Source organism: Chlamydotis macqueenii, chromosome 8 (genome assembly GCF_036417535.1).
Source record: "Chlamydotis macqueenii isolate bChlMac1 chromosome 8, bChlMac1.mat, whole genome shotgun sequence".
In the NCBI taxonomy this organism is placed as follows: Eukaryota; Metazoa; Chordata; class Aves; order Otidiformes; family Otididae; genus Chlamydotis; species Chlamydotis macqueenii.
In genome coordinates this window covers 221,464-237,208 of record NC_141563.1, presented here as the reverse complement: position 1 = coordinate 237,208, position 15,745 = coordinate 221,464, and the positions used below count along the sequence as shown (strand labels likewise).

At 53.0% G+C, this 15,745-nt stretch overlaps 1 protein-coding gene across 1 annotated transcript; it reads left to right on the top strand.

Moving 5' to 3' along the window:
• Positions 1 to 2,228: 2,228 nt before the first annotated feature.
• LOC147599768 (olfactory receptor 14C36-like) lies at positions 2,229 to 10,224 on the top strand. The gene is made up of 3 exons (XM_086753530.1): positions 2,229 to 2,376; positions 8,796 to 8,864; positions 9,266 to 10,224. The coding sequence occupies exons 1-3, from the start codon at positions 2,229 to 2,231 to the stop codon at positions 10,222 to 10,224; spliced, it is 1,176 nt and encodes a 391-aa protein (XP_086609656.1).
• The last annotated feature ends 5,521 nt before the right edge of the window (positions 10,225 to 15,745 follow it).

The window sequence follows — 15,745 nt, the reverse complement described above, 5'->3', positions numbered from 1 at the left end:
CATGATCAGAAGTCCTTAACCAATCAAATTATTGCTTTAGGCACATGGACATGCTAACCAATCAATAGAGGGCTTGCACATGAACAGGAACTAAAATATCTACATAAACTGAGCTATTAGGGCAATAAAGTGGCATTTGCTTGATTACATTGGTCGCTGTGCAGTGTCCATGACTTCCGCATCAACAAGTTGAGGTAATGAATTAGCTGTGCAGGCTTCAAACCGGTAGCTGTCTAGCAACAGAATGGTTCAATTCCACCTGTTCAGGCACCAGACGTCAGTGCATAGTTGCTTAGAGCACGGTCCAGCTGTTAGAGCACAGTCCACTCACCAAGAGCCATCTCAAAGCACACTGCAAGCTAAGCAGAGAGCCAACTTCTTGTACTGTTTCCATGCTTTTATACCCATAGGGCCTCTAACCACCAGCAGGTGTTCCTTGTCTTCTTCCCACCAGCAGGTGTCCTCGATTTTGCTTCCCTTAGAAAGTCCCTTACTGGTCAATCCCAGGGCTTCTGATATTCATCGCCCCCAACACTGGACAGCTTGTGGTGTGGATGGCCAAGGAATCAGCCCCTGAAAGAAGATGTCAGGCAGCAGTAGGAACACGGGCAGAAAAGCCTTCAGTGTAATAAGTGTGCAGGAATTTTTCACCTTAAAGGAATTTTAATGTTGCCCTTTTTTTCACTGCTAATGGACATGAACCAGCAAGCTGATGAACATTTTAAATGGAGAAACTGTGTCCCAAGGATGTGGTTATACTCATACAGTTCCCATCTGCATTTCACATCTAAATGGAGCTGTGAGCAGTGAAGGGTGGAGAAGCTGGGCACACCTCACTGTTATTGCTTTGCTCTCCAGCAGTGCCCACAAGTGGTATCCACAGTGGGGACCCACCGGTCAAAAGCTTGGAGGAGCAGCAGAGCTCAGTACAGCTGGTCTGCAAGGACAGCGTCCTCCCAGCTCAGCAGAGAGATATTCAGTTGGAACTCAAAATGGAATCCAGGGGCATCATAATGAGTGACACAGTGAGCATCGATGCCTGTCAGCTTGGAACATCCATCACACGGTTAACACATGAATAGCTGGTGGCTTTTCCAGGACTCATTTCTCAAGGGACAGAGAAAGCTGTGGGTACAAGCAATCTCACGCACACATTTCCCATCACATGCAATTTGACTACAAGCCAACCACTTGATCCCGTAAATACGACAGCCAAAGGGAGCCTTCCCTGAGCTCTCCCTGCCCAGCGCCGTGGCTGCATGGCGCTGATCTCCCTTGAGCTGTCCAGCTCAACGGAGCAAATCTCCCGTTTGCTCCTGGATGCTGAGAGATCTCTTACAAACAGCAAATCTTTTGTAGGTGACCGACATCGCACATGGCCTGGTATCACAGTGCACCAGGATTTTGTATTGGTAACGGTGATTCTGTGCTGGTGACTCTGAATCATTGTTACATCCTCTGTGCAGTCACAGGCTGAACCTTCCCATCAGCCTTTCTCAAGTCGCACTGTTACACATCGCATTTCAATAAAATCACTTTTGCTGATGCTGTTGACTGTGGTTCTTCAAGTGATCTGAATGGCCCATCCATGACAACTACACTCAGGTTTACTGTTCTGTGGATCACTAAGTCCTTGATGTACAACGGTCTCCTGGTCAGGATCAGTGAACCACCTGACAAAGGTGAGAAGAAGGATCCTGATAACTAAGGACTTGGAAGACCACAGACCTCTGCTAGAAGGCCTTGGTTGAAGGGAAGGTGGAAGGTGATCCCTGACCCAACATGGGGGATTGCTCTGCTGGACTTCTGGGATATGGGGTCTGTATTGAGAAGATGAGGAACCTGGGCATCTGTAGCCACTTCAAGTGGAGGACCAGTGCACTATACCAGTAGCCTTCAACTGCTTGAAGGGTGATGTCTCAGATTGTAGACCGTTTCTTGGTAGTGGGAAGAGAAGGAAACATCCACAAAGTGCAGCTTGGAAGGTCCAGATTGGAGGTGAGGAAAAAGAAATCCAGTCAAAGTGTGGCATTGTGGGGCAAGAGGTCACCCAGAGAGAATTTGGATCAACCCATGGCTTGTGTTTCAACAACAGCCAGTGAGGGTGCAGGGACATCGGTGAGGGCAGGAAAATGCCAGGGTGAGAGCTAGGTGGGAAATAAAGATTGGTGTCATCAGGCAAAAGGAAAGAGACGCAGGCATGGACAGTGTGACACAGCGCAGCAGAGATGGCCAAGGGCTCTGGCGAGACTGAAAGGCCTAAAGGAACCACGGTCTTTGTCCCCTTGGCTACGGCAGCTGACCGCACCACTCAGGTCTTCCAGGAGAAGCAGGATTTTGGGTTGTGTATTTTGTTTCTTCTTTGCCTCTACTTGGGTAAGTGCAGAGATGCGGCAAATTATTTCTGCATTGGGCATTGGTCATTTTCACATCTCCCTGCCCCCAGGAAGAGCCCTGAGTCACACGTGAGGGACAGGATGTGCCCTCCCAAGGCCGGGGGCTCTGGGCATTTCTGCTTTCTGACAAAACCAAGAGTTTTCTCTGCACTACAGCCCCCTGCACAGGGCCTTTGCCTCCCTGCACTCACAGCCTCCAATGACCTGCTGTAACGAGTCCCTGGGGAGGCTTTGTCAGGAATGGCCCCCAGAGGGGCCCATCAATGCTCCAAGGTATTCTGGGCTTTGCTTCTGACTTTAACTGCTTGAGAAGTTTCTTCAGTCTCCTCAAGTTTATTTTGAATTACTTTTCAGTTTAAAAGAGTTGACAGAAGCATTCTCCAAGGGATGTCGCTCCAGGGTGTCTCCTCAGGATGGCTGGGCAGGTAGAAACAGCAGTGCCTTGCGGTCTGACACTGTATGGACAACCTTGCTCCTCACCTCTCACACCTCCCCATTGCTGTCATTGGCCACCTGGGACTCACATCACTGCTCCTTGCATCACACTTCTCCACTGATCTCCACCGCTGGATGTTACAGCTCCACTGCGCCAGCACCCTCCTGCTCTCCTCTGAGAACTGCCTGCGCACAGGCACAGCAGCAATTTTCCTTTTCAGAAAGAGAGCAGGAAATTGTTTCCTGACAATAAAGCACACTGCACAGCCACACGCCAAGTACAGGCTGCATCCCATGAGATTGCCTTTCTGCAAAGGAGAGCCTCACGAGAAATATTTTAGGCAGGCAGATTGAGAAGAAAACAAAGGTGTTTATAGACAGAATTAAAGAATTGGCTGAGGAGACAACTGGGCTTCTGAAAGACAGGCAAGATTTTAACTCCCTGGAGCTCAGAGCAGCAACCAGATGGGTGCGAGGTATCTGAATGAACAAAGAGTCCTGGGAGGAGGAAATTGGATAATGATTGAAGTGGTCTTTGTCCAGACAGCCTGCACCTGAAAAGACAATGTGAGAAACAGTCCTTGTACCTGATGAGGAGCAGCTGAGGGAACTGGGGTTGTTTGGAGAAAAGGACGCTGGAGGAAAGGAGGCTGAGGAGAGACCTTATTGCTCTCTCCAACTGCCTGAAGGGAGCTGGAGCAAGGTGGGTGTTGGTCTCTTCTCCCCAGGAACAAGTGACAGCAAGAGAGGAAACAGCCCCAGGGTGCACCAGGGCAGGTTTGGATTGGCTATTACGAGAAATCTCTTCACTGAAAGGGTTACCAAGCACTGGAGCAGGCTGCCCAGGGAAGCGTTGAGTCACCATCCCTGGAGGGATCTAAAGACCTTAGGGACACGGCTCAGTGGTGGACTTGGCAGTGCTGGGTTAACGGCTGGGCTCATTTCCAACCTAAATGATCCTATGATTCTACCGACTGCTGACGTGAACCACAGGGAGGTGGGGAACGCTCTTGTGCCGGGCACAGACACTGAAGCTCTGGCAGCACACGGAGCCGTTACCTGACAGCCGTTCACAAGAAACATTTCCACCCCACCTTGTGCTTCTTGGGGTCATGGCCGCGGAGCACGCCAGGAGCAGAGGCACCACCATCGCTGGAGGTGAGACATGCGTGGTGCCTTGCCGACCCACTGCCAGCAGAAGTCCCGTCCCATCCCAGCTGCTTTGGAAGTCCCTCCCCTCTACTGGTCATGTGCCTTGTTGGGCTTGGCTGGAAAAACCCACCACCATTTGTGCTTTACGCGGCAGTACATCTGACCCAGAAGGTCTTTCCTTACCTACAGGGGGGCCGCCATGTTTATACGTGTGTACATTTGTAGTTTTTAATATATAAGCATTTATAAAGCCAGAGAAATGAAATACATGCAGCCGTTACAATGCAGGTGTAAAATGGATAAAGCCTTCTTTTATAAAAGCCAGTGGAATGGACAATTAGCGTTACACGTGAGCAGACAGGGGAGTACAAAGCGGGGTGGAGGCCCTGCACTCTGCCAGGCTGCAGCCCTGACGTATCCGGGCAGAGGGACCTTCAGGTGGGCAGAGGGGATCCGAAGGGTGGGGAGGACACAGAGAAGCTGGAAGGTGCCCAAAGGCCATGGCCCTCTCCCACGAGGCCACCAAGGGGTCCTTGGCACAAATCCTGTCCTGTACAAAGAAGAGCCCAATCCTGTGGGTTGGACTGGAGGCGGCCTGGCCAGGGGGAGCCTGGGGACTTGTGGTGCCAGAGGAAGGGTCCTTCTGACCCTCTGCAGTGCTCTAGCAAGAGGTGAAGGAGTAAGGAAGGCCAGGGTAGGGTGGAAGAAGGCAGAGGAGCTCTACAAAAATCTCAGGGAGAAAATAATTGCTGAAGCTTGGAGCTGAACCAGGGACCTTTAGATCTTCAGTTCTCCAGCTCTCCAGCTGAGCTACTTCAGCCTTGCCTCAGCAGTGCTTGTCCGAGTCCCATCCCTGCCAGGCCACAGGCTGACACACATGATGACAGCTCCTCAGCCATGTTCCCAGGAAAAATCTGTGCCCAGTGCTGGGCAGCATGGACCTTGTCTCTCCCGTTTTCCATGGCCAAGAGGGCTCCAGGTGTGGAGCAGGTGCCAGCTGACACTGGGAGTGCCAAAATATGTGTTTGGCCTCAGTTAAAAGGGTGACGGTGGTGAAGGCAAGTAGACAGGCCATGCATATGCAACTGCAAAGCCCAAAGGTGGAAGAAGTGTGGGGCTGGTGGAAGACCTCTCTCATGGAGAGGAGAGGGCCCTGGGAAGGCAGAGCTTGTGCTGGTGCCATAGGGTTTTGCTTCATTCTGGCATGACCAGGAGTGGTTTTTCATTGTTTTGAGGCCATATTTAGGGGGAAAGAAGACTTGAAAACCTTTAAGGATGGGGACTGCCCAACCTGTCAGGAAAATCACTCCCAGTGCTTATGTGATCTCATGGGTATGACCTGATGGACCTCATGGTCCTCATCTCCCACCTGAACATCCTTTCAGCTTTTGTCCCTTGCCTCTCGTCCTCCCACCACGCTTCACAAAGAGGAGCCTGGCTCCATCTTAAATGCCTGATGGGTACTGAAATGCTGCTGTGAATATTCCAGAAGCCTTCTTGTCTCTGCACTGAACAGTCCCTGTTGCCCACCAAGACCCCCAGGGCCTTTTCCACTGAGCTGCAGCCCAGGCAGGGCTGCTGCCCAGGATCAGGACACCCCAGGGGCTGGATTGAAGCAGTTCTTCTCTCTGAAATTTATTAGATTCTTTTTGGCCCAGTCCTCCAACCTGTTGAGGTTCCTCCAGAAGGCAGCTGTCCACTGTATGCTTCGTTCCTTTGCCTCAGATTTGTGTCATCTGCAAACACTGTCAGCTGCTCCGGAAACTGATAACACCATCAAGTCCCAGGAGAGACCCCAATGCATCCAGTCACTCTTTTACTCCCCTCTTTGCCCACCTATCAAGACTGCAGCTTCCAAGGTTCCATGCAAGAGCGTTGTGCGAGATGGTGTGCGCTGGGTTGACCTTCGTTTGCGGCCAGATGCCCACTCAGCCACGATCTCACTGCCCCTCCTCAACAGTGTCGGTGCCCACAGAGTGAGCAAACCCTGCTCTCACCAGATCCAGAGGGAAGAAGGCCTGGGCTGCACAGCGCTGGCAGGAGGCCGTGAGACATTATGGTCCGTGGAGATCTGACAAATAAAGGTGGTGGAGAAGGGAAAGAGAGAATCCCAGCTCTCCGTGTGCAAAATCACTCCAGTGGGGCAGATGGACACCTGTACAGGTTTCCGTGCATGTCCTGAGTAGGAAGAGGTTTCGTTCTCCTAAACGTGGGCACCTGCTGTCATTTCCGTTTGCCAAAGGAATTTCCCAACAGCCTCCAAGATGAAGCCCCAGACACTGCCCTGTCCCTAAGAACTGCTCCACCTGAGCCTGCAGTCTCCTGCACAAACCTTGGGCCACCTCGGGCACCTCAGCTGTCACCAGGGCTTTGCATCTAAAGAACTCCCTGCTGCCCTCCATCTCCAGTAAGGAGGAGGGCAGCTGAGAGAAAGAGCTCACAGGCAAATGCCCTTTTGTGCTCAGCTGAACAGGGGCAAGAGGAATCCCAGCTCCTGAGGGTTTGTGGTGTGCATGGAAGGGAGCTGAGTCCTCTTCTAGCGCCAGCACTACAGACCCAGGGTGAGATGCCTGCACTGACTGCGCTGAATCCCTTCCCTCAGCAGGGGTAGAGGAGATCCCTCCCTTTGGGTATTCTGCCTGCTGACGGGACAAGGCCAGGTGATATTTAGAGCTGACTCTGTCTGTGAGCAGGAAAATGGCAGTGCTTGAAAAGACGTGACTCTTCTCTCCCAGCTGAGGAGCAAAACCCCCGTGGTGGCTGCAGGCTGTTTGGCAGCAGGTTCCCCTGCAGCCCCAGGGACACCTGGAGGGAGCCCCGAGGGGACAGAGAAAGTGCCGCCTTGGGCTGGGCCTCTGCTGCTGAGCTGGGCTGGGCTCCTGGCATGGAGGGAGCTGATGGCAAGTGGGCAGCGCTGCAGAGAGACAGTGGCTGAGAGAACTTAAAGGCAGTTGAGAGCGGGAGGATGCTGAGAGGTCAGTGAGGAGGAATCTTCAGAGCCCTCTATGTGGTAAGTCTCTTGGTGCAGGGCAATTTAGCTGTTTTTCCTGGAGAGATCTCCCAGAGCTTGTGCATGTGACAGTTTATGGGATCTGTCAGAAGGGCTCTTGGTTTCTCAAAGGGGAAGTTGGTGCTGCAGAGCAGGGCTTGCCTGCTGCAGCATCAGAGGGACAGGGCACGACGGCTGCCTTCTCCCAGGGATGGCTGCAGGGGTGTGCAGGCAGGTGTGCAGGCAGGGGTGCCCAGGGCTGTCCTTCAGAGCAGGGTCCCTGCAGCCCAGGGGCTGTGTGCTGGGGCAGGGACTCTGCCGCCTGCCAGGCTCAGCACTCAGCCTGCCCAGGGAGCTCCCAGCGCTGCTGTGGGGAGAAGCTGTGGGGGGAAGGAGCGACCCTCAGTATGGCAGTGTCCTTCTGCTATTGAGAGGGTGCTGTGTGGATCAAGGCTGCTCAGAGCTTCAGCACAATCCTACAATTTTCCTATAAGAAGATTGAATGAGATGTTCAAGACTAGGATTAGTATACAAATAAAAATATTTCTGGTTCTGTATTTTCCATTTGCACTCTTGGGGAATGGAAGGACAAAAAGATAATAGATTTCTGAATTTTAGTAACTATGACTCCTGAGCTAGAAAGTTGAGTTACCAGCGGGTGTTCCAGGAGTCTCCTAATGCACGTTCAGCCACTCCTCTGCCAGTAGACACAGGTAGCATTACCTTTGCTGGGCCCATTTTCTTAGTCTGAGCCATCCTTTTTTTCTGTCCGCAAACAGGAATATTGCTCCTCGCCAGTGCCCTGAGAAAATCTCCAGGCAGAAGGGATACGATCAGGGGAGTAGAGGAAACTAAATTCAGAAGTGTTGTGGGAGGGAGAATTCAGAAAACTCTGTATATGATCCCCTGCAATGCAGTCCCCTTCCCCGAGCAAGCCCCCTGCCCTCCTCTCCCACCCACCAGAGACTCTGTCCCCAGGGCTGGGGGGTCCCAGACATGAACCCCCTCCTGTTGAGGCCGGAGCTCCAGCAGAGCCGTGGTGCAGCTCTCCAGCCACGTGTCCACGTCCCTCTGTAGAGCACAGGGGCTGAGAGCAGCTGCCCGGTGATGGTGGTGTCGGGGAGGGGGCACGCACAGCTGCGGAAGGGGGACGCTGTCCTGAGTGCCCGCCTGCCTCTGCCCTGCCTGCTGGCAGCCAGACCCTCGCTCTTGTATTTGCTTCTCTCTCCATTTGTCTCTGTTATTGCTGCTGTTATTTCGTTCTTGCTGCCAGGCTCGCTGGGGAGGTGCAGTTTCAGCTGCAGGGTCGCACCCGGATCTTGTGGGTCCTTCCATGCAGCCGTCTCCATGGGAACAAGTGTCCCAGCTTTCCTCTCAGCTGTGGGGCTGTGGGCAGTGCAGTCTGTGGGGCTGGAGAAGCAGCTGGTTTCCCCTGAATTATATGCTGTCGTTAGGACATGTGGCCATCTCCTTGAGGTGTCCTCCCAAGCTGTGACACACCCTCCAGAATGTGAAGCTGTCCCCTTGCACAATTTGTTATCTGGAAGCCCCATGGAGAAGCGCTGTGGGGTTGGTGAAATGAGCCCTGTGTGTCCTTGGCTGGAAGTGGGGTGCCGAGACCTTGAGAAGGGGTGAGACGTTCAGTGGTCAGCACAGCATCCCTCTGCTCTCAGCAGTGTCTGGTTGTTTTTCAGGGTAACACAAGAGTGTGATCACCCTCCACCTCATGAAGAACAAGCCCAGGGCAGCTGGGAACAAGTCAGAGGCACAGACCAGCTCCCCTCAATCCGCACTAAGCCACAGGCAATCCTCTGGCCTTACAGGACTGGCTCTGTTCTCCCTGAGTGCAGCAGAAATGCTGAGGGTGTCTGACATCCAAGAACACTCCCCAGGTGAGATGGGGGAGCTTTAAGAACCCCAAACCTCTCAAACTGCCTTCTGCCATCTCACTTCCTTAACTCTGGGAGTGCAGATGGTGAAAAGCTCTTCTGAGCTAGGAGCAGTTTCTTCTGAACACCAGGAGCGGACTTTGTCCCCCACCATTTCCATGAACCCACTGCTGCAGAGCAGGGCTGACTCCTCAGCAGCCAGTGTGCAGAGGCCTTCTCCTCAGGGCACACTCAGGATCGCCAACCAGAGCTCCAGGCACAGTGGTGAAGGAAGGTCGGCTGGAAAAGGAACGGGTGCAAGGGCGTGGGGGGTTGTGTGTAGCAGGGTTAGGGTCAAGGAGAAAGACTGACTTTTTTCAGAGAAGTCTCCCCTAACTCTTTATTGATTCTTCCTCTCATGACAGGACACCATGCACAGAGGCAACAACTGTCCAACACCAGTGGCCTGACTGAGTTCCTCCTCCTGGCCTTTGCAGACACACAGGAGCTGCAGCTCTTGCACTTCTGGCTCTTCCTGGGCATCTACCTGGCTGCCCTCCTGGGAAACGGCCTCATCGTCACTGCCATAGCCTGCGACCACCGCCTCCACACCCCCATGTACTTCTTCCTCCTTAATCTCTCCATTCTTGACCTTGGTTGCATCTCAACCACTCTACCCAAATCCATGGCCAATTCCCTCTGGGACACCAGAGCCATCTCTTTTTCCGGATGTGCTGCTCAAGTCTTTTGGTTTCTCTTTTTCGTTGTAGCAGAGTACTGTCTCCTCACCGTCATGGCCTACGACCGCTATGTTGCCATCTGCAAACCCCTGCACTACGGGACCCTCCTGGGCAGCAGAGCTTGTGTCCACATGGCAGCAGCTGCCTGGGGTGGTGCGTTTCTTACTGCTGTCCTGCACACGGCCAGTACATTTGGCATACCCCTCTGCCAGGGCAATGCTGTAGATCAGTTCTTCTGTGAAGTTCCCCAGATCGTCAAGCTCTCCTGCTCACACTCCTACCTCAGGGAAGCTGGGCTTCTTGGTGTTAGTTTTTCTTTAGCTGTTGGCTGTTTTGTGTTCATTGTTGTGTCCTATGTGCAGATCTTCAGGGCCGTGCTGAGGATCCCCTCTGAGCAGGGATGGCACAAAGCCTTTTCCACGTGCCTCCCTCACCTCGCTGTGGTCTCCGTGTTCATCAGCACTGCCATGTCTGCTTATCTGAAGCCTCCCTCCATTTCCTCCCCGTCCTTGGATCCGGTGGTGGCTCTTTTTTATTCGGTGGTGCCCCCAGCATTGAACCCCCTCATCTACAGCATGAGGAACCAGGAGCTCAAGGATGCCCTGAAGAAGCTCATTCAATCAGTAATTTTTCAGCAGATATAAGCTGCCCACATCTCCTCACAAGTGATTTCCAATGTATCTGGGGAACCTCCTCTGTGTTGGGCACTTTATCTGTGACACTTCTGTTTCTCCAGGAATGTCTGCATCCACTCCACTTCTCCAGAGACATGAACCCACTCTATGTGACCAAAAGGTCTTTGCACGTGTCTGCCACAGCGGTATAGATAGCCTCCCAGGTCACATCTCAGTAATAAAAAGGGATTTTCTCAGTGCCGGTGTCTGAAGGTTCTGGTTTTTCTCCAAAGCTGTGGTCAGGAATAGGCCACAAAGCGGCATCATCTACCTGGACTTGTGCAAAGCTTTTGACAGTGTCCCGCACGACATCCTTCTCTCTAAACTAGAGAGACATGGGTTTGATGGACGGACCACTCGGTGGATAAGGAGTTGGCTGGATGGCCGCACTCAGAGAGTGGTGTTCAATGGCTCAATGTCCATGTGGAGACCGGTCACGAGTGGCGTCCCTCAGGGGTCCGTGCTGGGCCCGGCCGTTTTCAACATCTTTGTCGGCGACATGGACAGTGGGCTAGAGTGCACCCTCAGCAAGTTTGCCGACGACACCAAGTTGTGTGGTGCCGTCGACACGCTGGAAGGGAGGGATGCCATCCAGAGGGACCTGGACAGGCTGGAGAGGTGGGCCCGTGCCAACCTCATGAAGTTCAACCAGGCCAAGTGCAAGGTCCTGCACCTGGGTCATGGCAATCCCAGGCACAAATCCAGGCTGGGCGGGGAATGGATGGAGAGCAGCCCTGAGGAGAAGGACTTGGGAGTGCTGGTGGATGAGAAGCTCAACATGAGCCGGCAATGTGCCCTTGCGGCCCAGAAGGCCAACCGCATCCTGGGCTGCATCAAAAGAAGCGTGGCCAGCAGGTCGAGGGAGGTGATTCGTCCCCTCTACTCTGCCCTGGTGAGACCCCACCTGGAGTACTGTGTCCAGTTCTGGAGCCCCCAACATCAGAAGGACATGGACCAGTTGGAGAAGGTCCAGAGGAGGGCCACGAAGATGATAAAAGGGCTGGAGCACCTCCCCTGTGAGGACAGGCTGAGAGAGTTGGGGCTGTTCAGCCTGCAGAAGAGGAGGCTCCGGGGAGACCTTATAGCGGTCTTCCAGTACCTCAAGGGAGCCTACAAGAAAGATGGGGATAGGCTGTTTAGTAGGGCCTCTTGCGATAGGACGAGAGGTAATGGTTTTAAAATAGAGGGGGGTAGATTTAGATTAGAAATTAGGAAAAAATTTTTTACGATGCGAGTTATAGAACACTGGAACAGGTTGCCCAGAAAGGTGGTGGAGGCCCCATCTCTGGAAACGTTCAATGCCAGGCTGGATGAGGCTCTGAGCAACCTGATCAAGTCAGGGATGTCCCTGCTCCTTGCAGGGGGGTTGGACTAGATGACCTTTGAAGGTCCCTTCCAACCCTAACCATTCTATGATTCTATTATTCTAAACTGAAATGACAGCAGGTGCCCACGGTTAGGATAACGAAACCTCTTCCTACTCAGGACATGCACGGAAACCTGTAGAGGTGTCCATCTGCCCCACTGGAATGATTTTGCTCACAGAGAGCTGGGATTCTCTCTTTCCCTTCTCCACCACCTTTATTTGTCAGATCTCCACGGACCATAATGTCTCATGGCCTCCTGCCAGCGCTGTGCAGCCCAGGCCTTCTTCCCTCTGGATCTGGTGAGAGCAGGGTTTGCTCACTCTGTGGGCACCGACACTGTGAGGAGGGGGAGTAAGAACGTGGCTGGGTGGGCATCTGGCCACAAGCCAAGGTCAACCCAGCGCACACCATCTCGCACAATGCTCTTGCATGGAACCTTGGAAGCTGCAGTCTTGATAGGTGGGCAAAGAGGGGAGTAAAAGAGTGATTGGATGCATTGGGGTCTCTCCTGGGACTTGATGGTGTTATCAGTGTCCTGGGGGGGCTAACAGAATTTGCAGATGACACAAAACTCAGGCAAAGGAACGAAGCATACAGTGGACAGCTGCCTTCTGGAGGAAACTGAACAGGTTAGAAGACTGGCCCAACAAGTTCCTAACGGATTTCAGAGAGGAGAGCTCCACAATCCAGCCCCTGGGGTGCCCTGACCCTGGGCACCAGCCCTGCCTGTGCTGCAGCTCAGTAGAAAGGGCCCTGGGGGTCTTGGTGGACAACAAGCTGCATACCAGTCAGTGGAGAGCCCCGGCAGCCAAGAAGGCCAGCAGCATGCTGGCTGTATGAACAGGACCATGGCCAGGAGACGAAGGGAAGGGATTCTCCCCCTCTATTCAGTGCTCACCAGACCATGGGCACAGTTCTGCACTGCTTTTGGGGCCTCCTTCTCCCAGGACAGGAGAGACACTGATTGACTGGAGCACGTTCAGTGAAGGTTCACCTGCCCATGTGTGTGTCAGTGTGCAGGCGGCTGGAGAATTTTCCACCTGAGGAAAGTCTGAGGGAACAGGGACTGTTCAGCATAGAGACAAGAAAGCTTCTGGAATCTTCAAAACAGCATTTCAGTACCCATCAGGCAGTTAAGATGGAGCCAGGCTCTTCATTGTGATGCATGGAGGGAGGACGAGAGGTATGGCACAAAAGCTGAAAGGATGTTCAGGTGAGAGATGAGGACCATTAGGTCATACCCATGAGGTCACACAGGCACAGGAAGAGATTTGTCAGAGAGTATGGGCAGTCCCCTTCCTTAAAGGTTTTCAAGACTTCTTTCCTTCTAAGTATGGTCTCCAAACTCTGCTCCGCTGGAGAGCATTCCACTGAAGATCTAAAGGTCCCTGGTTCAGCTCCAAGCTTCAGCAATGATTTTCTCCCTGAGATTTTTGCAGAGCCCATCTGCCTTCTTCCAGCCTACCCTGGCCCTCCTCACTCCTTCACGTCTTGCTAGAGCACTGCAGAGCTGTGGGTCAGAAGGACCCTTCCTCTGGCACCACAAGTCCCCAGCCTCCCCCTGGCCAGGCCGCCTCCAGTCCAACCCACAGGATTGGGCTGTTCTTTGTACGGGACAGGATTTGCGCCAAGGCCTTGGTGGCCTCGTGGGAGAGGGCCATGGCCTTTGGGCACCTTCCAGCTTCTCTGTGTCCACCCCACCCTTCGGATCCCCTCTGCCCACCTGAAGGTCCCTCTGCCCGGATACGTCAGGGCTGCAGCCTGGCAGAGTGCAGGGCCTCCACCCCGCTTTGTACTCCTCTCTCTGCTCACGTGTAATGCTAATTGTCTGTTACACAGGGTTTTATAAAAGAAGGCTTTATCCATTTTACACCTGTGTTGTAACAGTTCCATGTTACCATTTACACCATGCGCTGGTGGTTCCTGTGCTCCTGGCATGCTCCGCGGCCGTGACCCAAAGAGCACACGGTGGGGTGGAAATGCTTCTTGTGAACAGCTGTCAGGTAACGGCTCCGTGTGCTGCCAGAGCTTCAGTGTCTGTGCCCGGCACAAGAGCGTTCCCCACCTCCCTGTGGTTCATGTCAGCGGTCGGTAGAATCATAGGATCATTTAGATAGGAAAAGACTCCTAAGAGCCTTGAGCCCAGCCGTTAACCCAGCACTGCCAAGTCCACCACTGAGCCGTGTCCCTAAGGTCTTTAGATCCCTCCAGGGATGGTGACTCAACGCTTCCCTGGGCAGCCTGCTCCAGTGCTTGGTAACCCTTTCAGAGAAGAGATTTCTCGTAACAGCCAATCCAAACCTGCCCTGGTGCACCCTGGGGCTGTTTCCTCTCTTGCTGTCACTTGTTCCTGGGGAGAAGAGACCAACACCCACCTTGCTCCAGCTCCCTTCAGGCAGTTGGAGAGAGCAATAAGGTCTCCCCTCAGCCTCCTTTTCTCCAAACAACCCCAGTTCCCTTAGCTGCTCCTCATCAGGTACAAGGACTGTTTCTCACATTGTCTTTTCAGGTGCAGGCTGTCTGGACAAAGGCCACTTCAATTATTCTCCAATTTCCTCCTCCCAGGACTCTTTGTTCATTCAGATACCTCGCACCCATCTGGTTGCTGCTCTGAGCTCCAGGGAGTTAAAAGCTGGCCTGTCTTTCAGAAGCCCAATTGTCTCCTCTCTCTTCTCAATCATCTGCCTGCCTAAAATATTTCTCAAAAGGCTCTCCTTTAAAGAAAGGCAATCTCATGGGATGCAGCCTGTACTTGGCGTGTGGCTGCGCAGTGTGCTTTATTGTCTAGGAAATATTTTCCTGCTCTCTTTCTGAAAAGGAAAATTGCTGCTGTGCCTGTGCGCAGGCAGTTCTCGAAGGAGAGCAGGAGGGTGCTGGCGCAGTGGAGCTGTAACATCCAGTGGAGGAGATCAGTGGAGAAGTGTGATGCAAGGAGCAGTGATGTGAGTCCCAGGTGGCCAATGACAGCAACGGGGAGGTCTGAGAGGTGAGGAGCAAGGCTGTCCATACAGTGTCAGACCACAAGGGACTGCTGTTTCTACCTGTCCAGCCATCCTGAGCAGACACCCTGGAGCAATATCCCTTGGAGAATGCTTCTGTCAACTCTTTTAAACTGAAAAGTAATTAATAATAAACTTGAAAATCCGGCAGCATTCTTGTTAAGTGCTCGCTGAAATCTTCCTCCTTAACTCCCCTGTGAAATCTCTCTCATTACCTGTACAGATCTTGAAGACTTGAGGACAACTATAGGAAGAGACATGGCTCATTGGTGCTTTCTGTATTTTAACGAGCCCCGTGGTGACTTTGGGGCTCATTAAGTGAACTCCAGGGACTGAGAGGAGATTGAAGAAACTTCTCAAGCAGTTAAAGTCAGAAGCAAAGCCCAGAGTACCTTGGAGCATTGATGGGCCCCTCTGGGGGCCATTCTTGACAAAGCCTCCCCAGGGACTCGTTAGAGCAGGTCATTGGAGGCTGTGAGTGCAGGGAGGCAAAGGCCCTGTGCAGGGGTCTGTAGTGCAGAGAAAACTCTTGGTTTTGCCAGAAAGCAGAAATGGCCAGAGCCCCCAGGCCTGGGAAGGCAGATCCTGTCCCTCACGTGTGACTCAGGGCTCTTCCTGGGGGCAGGGAGATGTGAAAATGACCAATGCCCAGCGCAGAAAAACTGTGCCGCATCTCTGGACTTACCCAAGTAGAGGCAAAGAAGAAACAAAGTCCACAACCCAAAATCCTGTTTCTCCTGGAAGACCTGAGTGGTGCGGGCAGCTGCCGTAGCCAAGGGGACAAAGACCGTGGTTCCTTTAGGCCTTTCAGTCTCGCCAGAGCCCTTGGCCATCTCTGCTGCGCTGTGTCACACTGTCCATGCCTGCGTCTCTTTCCTTTTGCCTGATGACACCAATCTTTATTTCCCACCTAGCTCTCACCCTGGCATTTTCCTGCCCTCACCGATGTCCCTGCACCCTCACTGGCTGTTGTTGAAACACAAGCCATGGGTTGATCCAAATTCTCTCTGGGTGACCTCTTGCCCCACAATGCCACACTTTGACTGGATTTCTTTTTCCTCACCTCCAATCTGGACCTTCCAAGCTGCACTTTGTGGATGTTTCCTTCTCTTCCCACTACCAAGA